Raw genomic sequence first — 8,910 nt, 5'->3', positions numbered from 1 at the left:
CTTCCCTGTACTCTAGGGGGTTCCTGTCCCACTACCAATGTGCCTCTGCAGCTATGCTAGCTCCATCATAGCCTGAGAGTTGGAGGAAATGACAAGAAATGAAATGAGAAAAGAGGGACACAGAAGAAAGTGGTGTCACCATAATGTCTGAAGGTCTTTCTCACTGGATGCAAAATTCTGGGTTGACCCTTCATCTCTTTCCTTCCTTTGATATCTCAAGATTGCACAGCTGGAGTGGCAGAGCCAGAATTCAAAGATGGATGGATCTGGGGGCACCTACTAAATGTAGAAGGAATGAGGAAATTAGAATATCACCATTTGGCAACCATCATAGAAAAAAATATTTTATGATGTTTTTTGTTTTAAACGTTTCTGGCATTTTCATGTGACTAGATCCAGAAGGATCCACTTTACTTCAGCCTCAAAGTTGTTTTTTGTGGCCATTCATTTCAGACGTGACGTCTGGCCGCCAAAGGCCATGATAGTCTCTGCTCTGATTTTCATACACTTCTGTGTCCTGCACTTTCCCAACTCTACAGAATGTGCCACATTGACCATTGACAGACAGGCCATAATTCTGCAGCATTTTCCTGTGGCTGTGACAGGCAAGGTCTCTCTTGGCTCCACACACCATGTTATTGGAACCAGAAGCACTGAAGTTCCTCTTACTTATCTCCCGGTTCTTAAAGGTTTGGCACTTGAGAGTTCCCGCAGGTTTGACACCACTGATCCCTTTAGAGGAAAGCTGACACAGAGATCACCATGCCTGGGGCACAAGGAAACGACTTGGATAATGAGTATCTGTGACTGATACCAAATTCCATCTCCCAAAATAATCAGCTCTGACCACGTCGGATGTTACCACAGGCAAGAGGACAGCATCTGTACATACTAAATCCTTGCTGTTGACTTAGACCAGCACAGGTCCAAGATCATTGGAGAAACTGTTCTCACTATAGTGACTGTAACAAATCACCCATTTGTGAACCCTTTCCACCAGAGCATATCAGTGTATTTCTGGGCTACATGAGCTCTTGTGCTCCTAACATTTACTCAACCACATGATCACTGGGGTTATTCATCATGTTTTTTTCTTTCACGGATTCGGTAACAGGTAAGGTAACAGTTAGGAGCAAATCAAGCAAAAGAGAATAATGGAAGTCACGGTGAAAGTCCAGGAAAGACACCTTGGTACCCAAAGTTAATCAAAGCCTCAAAGAAGATGTCAATTCCAATATTTTATCCTCATCAAGTAATTTGTAAACATTAGTTTTAGATTATTAAAGTCTGATTTCTGGTCTATAGGAGGATCCATATTTTCTGCTCTAACATTTTAAATATGTGAGCACAACAGAAATCTTATTAGCCAGAGGGCCCATAGTTAACTCATATGTTCAGCTTTTGGAAGACAGAAAATCATGAACCCCAGGATGTTTTGGAGGAATTTCAGTCTACGGATTCTTCAGGGCACAGTTTTTTAGGAGAACTTCAACACCATTACGTGACTTGAAAGAAAACAGAATGGGCACAAGTGGCTCAGAAGCCAAAATGTGTGTCAATGTGAAGATACGAATCCAGTGATTATTTCAAAATAAGCAAGATTTCCAACGTCTAAATCCAGAAAAATGTCCCCTAATTGCACCTTGAGGTCCATACAGATGGTACTCCCTAGGCCTAGTATAGACCAGGAAGTATCATTTATTCTTCTTAGGTTTCATTGAGCTTCCTGGATCAGTAGGTTGATGTTTTTCAAAATATTTGAGAAATTTTAAGGTCATATTTCTTCAATTAATTTTTCTACCCATTTTCCTGTCTCTGCACCTGCCCTGACTCCAATTACAAGTGTGTTGTAATGCTTAGTGTTATTCCACAACTACTCTTGTGGGTTTTGTTGTTTTTAGGAAGATTAGCCCTGAGCTAACATCTACCACCAATTCTCTTCTTTTTGCTAAGGAAGATTGGCCCTGAGCTAACATCTGTGCCCATCTTCTGCTATTTTGTATGTGGAACTCCTTCCACAGCATGGCTTGATAAGCAGTTCATAGATCTGTGCCCTGGATTTGAACCAGTGAATCCTGGGCTGCTGACGTGGAGCACATGAACTTAACTGCTATGCCACTGAGCCAGCCCATGTTAATTGTGATTTAGTCTTCGTAAACTGTTCTTCAATTCTATGACTATTCATACTCTATCTTCTAGTTTACTGACACTTTTTTCTGCCAGATAAATATGACAATGAGTCCATCTACTGAACTTTTCATTTCAGTTGTTGTCAGCCTTAGATTGTCCATTTTTATTTTCTTTACACTTTCCATTTCCCTGTTGAGAATAATTTATCCACTCATTCTTATGATACTTTTTTCTTCATCTTTGAACATGTATTTCTTTATCACTAAATATATGAATACTAGCTGCTTTGAAGTTTTACCTGTTAAAGGGAACATCTGTGGAGTCAGTTTCTATTCATTGATTTTCTTTTTGGGTAATAACCCAATATCCAAAGGTCTCTTTGCTTGTCTGGTAGTTTTGGTTGAAGAAGGGACACTACAAGAAGGGTGCTGTAGTAACTATGGATTCTGTTTTGTTTTCTGAGAGTATTTTTCACTGGTTCATTTTTATTTGGATTTGTTTGCTTGTTTTTGTAGGCAAAAAAATGTCTTGGGCTCAAACTACAAAACGTATCTCCCAGCAGTGAGCAAGTACTTATGTCTACGCTAAGTTTTCCTCAAAGATCTGGCTATGCAGGGATCTCCTATGCACCTTTAAAATTAAATGTTCAGTCAATGATTTGGTCAGAAGTTATGCTCACTAATCCCAAGCCAGCAAGGTGTTGAGCCTCAGCCTTGATCTGTGTGTGGCTTGAGGAGCACATTCAAAGTGGGTCACATTTGCAAGGATGCTGAGACTTGTCATTTCTTCTGGGGTCTCCCACATGCATATGTAATATAGTGATCAACCAGAGATGCTTGGAAAGTTTATTACTTCAGCCCTTGTCTGGCTCACTCACAACACTATCTCCCAGGATGCAGAAGTAGAGAAGCGAGGCCAGGCCACATCTCCTCTTGCTGTCCTCAGTAGTATAGAGGGAAAGTATTACCACTGGGACAGGGACTCACAGGTGCTAAGCCAGGCCCCGTGCCAAGGGAAGACATGTAGGTCATTGGCACTCCACAGACTTGGTAGAGTGACAAGTATGAGGTTGTGCAATAGAGGTCAAGATAGAGCGAGAGTATTGTGAGTGAGTGTGTGTGTGTGAGAGAGAGAGGATGTCTTTCTTTAGAAAATGTGGGTGACTGTATTAGTTTGCTAGGGCTACCGTAACAAACTCAACAGATTGGGCAGTATAAACAGAGATTTATTTCTGACCGTTGTCAAGGCCAGAAGACCAAGATCAAGGTGTTGGCAGAGCTGGTTTCTCCTGAGCCCAATTTGAAATGCTGATTTTTGAAACAACATTCTTAGAATTGTATGCACATAAGAAAAGAGATTTAAAAAGCCAATTTAGGGCTATAATTAAAACAAAGGAATGGTTATACACGGGGATTTTTAAGTGATGTCACCACCAATATCTCAATGAATAAAAAAATTATTTTGGAAAAGTAGGAACCAAAATCCGAAAGTATTGGATTGTAGTATTGAGAGATAATATTTTGTCATTTTTGATATCTATTTCCTGAGAGGACCTTGTGCCAGAGATAGAGTGAAAGCAATTGAAGCTTTTCTTCAGAGTCTGCCTAAGAGTTTCACACTTCTGAGACCTTTCAAATGTAAAAATTATAAGAATAAGATTTTATTGAAAGTTAAGATATATTTTAAGACCCAGATATTACTCAAGAACAGTCACATAGAATACTGGAGACACACTATAAATGTATGAAATTATGTAGAGATGCATTTTCAGTAAAGTCAGGGTGACATGGCATCCTAGACAACTGGAGGAGCTGAATGTCCAGGTAACTCCACAAGTCGCAGATGTCATGACCTTGAACAGAGCCAAGAGAGAGAGCAGAGCAGCTCCAGTCATTGCACCTTGGGTTCCATGACACCCTTGCAGGGACAGGAGGTGGAGAATTTTTGCTAGCTGGGTAGAATATTGAAAAGCAGGGCCCCTCAACATAGGAGACTCAAGACACCAAACTACCAATGACAGAGAGCAAGGAGAGTGTACCACTGTCCCAGTGGAAGGCAGGCAGCTCTTTTCTTTCTAAAGGTCCAACAGGAAAAAATACTACATGTAACCAACACCCAATGTCAGCTCCTCCAATGGGCTGGGAAACCTAACTTGCTCTCTTCCTCTCTTTAATGGAAGAATTCTTAACCCCAGATATTACCATACCTGCCTTTCCTGGATGAGAATATGTTGAGGGAACCTAATAAAGGTGGATCAAATCATAAGATTAGGCCTTTCCTACCACAGGACTCACCTGGTGTTCTCAAAGAGAATATGAGCCCTGCTCATGATCCCCTCAAAAGAAACAAATGGAAAATTCAACAGGAATCAATCCTCCATTAGCAAGAATCTGTGAAACCACAAGTACGAGAATAACTACTGTCAGAAATTTGAAAACATTTTGGAAGTAGTTGTAAAATAATTTAAAGCTTATTAAAATAATAAGATAAAAAAATGTAATACAAATATGTGTCTTAATGAGACAAAGGGGCTTGAGAGCTGGGAATGAGCCTCTGTTTGCAGTGGAATGACAGGAGTATCCAGCAAACAGCAGCCAATGATTACCGTGGAACGATTAAGTGGAAGCCTATTTAACTTAATCATCTAAATCTCATCTAACCCCTTCCACCCCACAGCAATCCTGACCATCTCCCAGTTTTTTATTCCACCCCGTAAACCATGATCTCAAACGAGTCACCTATAACCATGGGGGGAATATTTTTTAAACAGGTTTTAAAAGAAATTTATCTTATTTTACGTATGTTATGATGAAATGCAAATGGTAATAGTATAAAAATATTTTTTTATCTCTGAGTGTGTAACTAACAAGAAACAGGATAATCACCAGCTGACAGATGGTCAGGAAATAGTTTTGGGTTTATTTACCAAACTTCTGAACAAAGATCCTCACATTCGTGGAGAAAACACTCTTTGGAAGAAGCAACTGTGATCCAGTGAGTGTGACTTTAGGACAGACTTCTGAGGAGGTTTAATTAATTTTCTTGATCAAAATGGGTGGTTTTACGTTCAGGATTAAAAAGTATTTGAAACTAGTCCCATTCATTTTAGAAGGATTAACAATTGTGACAATTTTTTAAAATTTTGATCTCAATTAAAATTCTTTTCATCAACAGATATAATACTCAAGATCTAATCTAGAATGATGATATAGTGATATTTTCTTCCTGTTAGTTAAAAAGTAACAATTTCAAGATAGAAGTATCTGCTTTGTTTGTAGTAACCTCTTTATGATGTGCAAAAACTCTCCTTGATATCAGAATTAAGTCAAAATCTGGTTGGATTAAAGAGAAGAGGCAGGATGTGAGTGAGGTGGGAGAAGGGATTCTGTCTAATCAAAGCCCCTTGTAAATTGATGTCATCCCGTAACTGAGCTGTCAGGACAAGCAGTCGGAGGCCAGAAGAGGACCTAGTAGAGGAAAAAGGAGTTTGGTCTCATGGGATTTTATTTTCACTTCTCAAATTTCTATAAAAGGCAGAGATAAGAAAGAAAGATCTCAGGCTAGAGTAAATTATTGGTTCAGCAAATGCTGTCTGAGGACAAGTTAATGCCAGGCACAGTGTGTGCACCTAGGGACACGGGGACCTCTAATGGAAGCATCAGGCAGAACTTGGATTTTCAATACCCAGGTTGTAGAAATTAATGAAGTCTTTTTTTTTCTTGATGAAAATCAGAGCTTGGCAGAGTCTGTGAGATGCTGAATGGAGTGTCTTCCATACACGTATTCCACCTCTCCAGTTCTGCTATGGATATTTGCCACATGTAGGTTGGACACTTAGGAGAGTTCAAAGGTTTTTTGGTCTAGACCAATGCTGTCCAGTACAGATATAAGATTACTCACATATGTAAATATAAATTTATTTTTTTAGTAGCCAACGAAAGTAAAACCAAACAAATCTAATTTTACAGTAAAAATGTAATCATTTCAATATGTAAGCAACTTTTGAAGTGCACAATGAAATACTTGATTCTCTCTTTCCCATTATTTCTTCAAAATTGAGTGTACATTTTATACTCACAATACATTTCTATGTGGATAAGCCCACCTCTGGTGCTCAATAGCCACATTTGACTGGTGGCCACCATATTGGACAGCTCAGTTATAATATAGAACCTCTCATCACCTACTATATAGTCCAAAGATGGATCATGTCCTTCATTCCAACTAGAATTTTAAATATCAGAAGTTCATGGCAATGAATCAGCTATATTTGTACTTATGTTGTACCTTTATTACCTGGTAGTAGCATTTCCAAATCACTATGCACGGAAAGATGAAAGTGTCCCAACGACTAACATCCATTCAACTCATGGAAATTCCAACATCACACACATTATTCTCTAGACAGTGGCCATGGCTGAACACTTTAAAGAAGCAAGTAGATGTCCTGTCTACATGATTTATCTTGAAAAACTATGTAATTAAAATGTCGGTATATTTCATGCCTCCAGTGCATCAATTCACTGCAGAAGGGGCCCAGTGGAGAGGGTTCATTGTACCCCTTCTGCTCCTTTGTCTCTCAGAAAAAGGAGATCATGCCTGGCAGCCAGCTGGCCGTGCTAGTTTCAAATTCCAAGGAGTTAGAGCCTTGGCTGAGACTTGTTTTTCAGATGAAACCAAGAATGCTGAAGTTCCAAGGTGAAACATCTGTACAACCTGCCCCCAACCCATAAAGGGCCCTGGAAAAAGCAGCTTTTCACAGCTCTCCATCAAATAAGGACATTAGCTGAATTCTGTGACCAAAAATTTTTATTCTTTCAAATCAACAGAAACTAAGAGCTCTATGATGTCTAAGGATCAACACTAAGGGGCTGAATGTGGGGAAACTTAAAGCCAAAATATTAGAGATCTGCATCAACCATAGATGAGTATCAAAAAAGATAGTCATGTAAAAAACAAAACCAGAATTCGTTATGTAAGTGAAGATAAAAGTGACCACCAGCATCAGGATGGTGTGGGTGGCTCTGGTCTCTGGGGGGCATTTGTGGTTGCCATTGGACGTGTGAATATGCTGCACTCTCTGGTGGTGTCTATGAAGGAAAAGTGCCATGGAACCACTGGCCCAGCCCATGAGGCCAATAAACATGACATCAGAGATGGACCATAGGATGGCAATTCTTTCAGATGAATTCAATGAACAGAACAACTTTTCTTGGAAGTCAGTATCATTTCCCACATCCTGTGCACCATAGATTATCATGGGAATGTAGCAATTCATCAAGAAACTGAACATCCAGCAGATGGAACAGGAAGGACCAATGACTTTGGGAGATCTTCCTCTGGGCATCATCCACGCTACTCTCCCAGGGATAAGTGTGAAGGACTGATGGGTGCTCAAGACACAGGTACAGCACAGGGTGGAGCTGCGAGCCACTCTGTGTATATAATATACAAATTTACACCCAACACTGGACAGAGGGTTCCTCAAAATAAAACCTGCCTTTATGTGGGTAATCCCAGTGGAGAGAAGAAACAAGAGATTGGCCACAGCCATGTGGGTGAGAATTATTTGTGTGGGCCTCTTTCTGTGGCCAAGCAAGATTGGAGTGATATTATCAAAGAAGAGAATGACATTAAAGAGAGTCCCAACCACAATCTGCAAAAGAAAGGTGGTTGTCACAGCCAGTACCCCTGTGGTTCTTAGGACATCTTTCTGAAAAGACATGGTGATAGCTTTGGAGTGTCCTAAAGCAAAATGTGGTTGTGCTGGTGATGACATCAGCAGTCCTCTTATGTAACCAATGTTGGAAGAGGACTTTTGCTCTTTCTTCTATGGAGAAAGGAGTCACTGTCATACTCCAAAGGAAGGGCTCAGCCTGGAGAACATACACCTGACACCAGGAATAATTTTCACAATTATTATTTTCTATTTACTTTTATATTCTGATTCTCCAAAAGAATGTAAGGCTGTGAACATAGAAACCATGTCTGTCTTCTTCAACAATAGAGCTGACATACGTTAGGTCTTAAAAAATATGTACTGAGTGTATGAGTGACAGGAGACAGACAAGAAATCACTGCACCCCCTCTTAGAATTCATAGTCCTCCTGCCTATTATGAGAATGTCATAACTTAAAAAATGAAATGGAAAATGCAGAAATATTGTTGTTTATAAGATTATCTAACTAAATTTAATAGAGTTGCAAGAGAATCAGCAGTCCACATTTGAGAGACACAATTCATCATTGTTACAGAGTTAAAAAATCAGTTGTGGACTTCTAGTTTCCAGTTATCCAGACAAGGAGCTTGGAACTCACCATTCTACTGTAACAACAAGAAAAAAAAAAAAAACTGAAAATGCAGTCTCTCCGAATCCACTCTCTTGGATCCCTAAGAGAAGTGAGGACACAGGGGACGTCGCTGCCTCTGAAACTGAAAAGAAGAACAGGTGAATCGAAGGAACCAAGACTTGCTGGTGCAGACTCATGAAACCAGGTGGGAATGAAGCCTGAGGTGGGAAAACCCACCCTACAATCAATGGATTGCTGGAGGTGAGTGTACACAAGTATGAGTAGGAGACTCCTGGTAAACCAAGTTATAGAGTGATCCCCACACATCTGTGAGTTTTACATCCAGAAGCTTTAGCAGGTGCTGTCAGCAAATATCAGGGAAAGTCTCCATTATGCTTGCAGCAGGGAGAGGGGAAATGCAAAAGCATTCTGGTTTTGAAGAACCAGAGCACTGTGCTCTTCTTAACAAGATCCGCCCTCAGGAGAAAGG

At 40.0% G+C, this 8,910-nt stretch overlaps 1 protein-coding gene across 1 annotated transcript; it reads right to left on the bottom strand.

The window, feature by feature from the left end:
* Nucleotides 1-6,952: 6,952 nt before the first annotated feature.
* Nucleotides 6,953-7,855, bottom strand: LOC103555543 (vomeronasal type-1 receptor 1-like). Its single transcript, XM_008527161.2, has one exon. The coding sequence runs from the start codon at nt 7,853-7,855 to the stop codon at nt 6,953-6,955; it is 903 nt and encodes a 300-aa protein (XP_008525383.2).
* Between the last annotated feature and the right edge of the window lie 1,055 nt (nt 7,856-8,910).

Source organism: Equus przewalskii, chromosome 9 (genome assembly GCF_037783145.1).
Source record: "Equus przewalskii isolate Varuska chromosome 9, EquPr2, whole genome shotgun sequence".
In the NCBI taxonomy this organism is placed as follows: Eukaryota; Metazoa; Chordata; class Mammalia; order Perissodactyla; family Equidae; genus Equus; species Equus przewalskii.
Note: the sequence above shows the minus strand (reverse complement) of the source record. Positions and strands in the feature narration are given on the sequence as shown.

Excerpts from the sequence above, each read along its gene's own strand:
- LOC103555543 (XM_008527161.2), bottom strand. The coding sequence starts at position 7,855 with ATGTCTTTTCAGAAAGATGTCCTAAGAACCACAGGGGTACTGGCTGTG.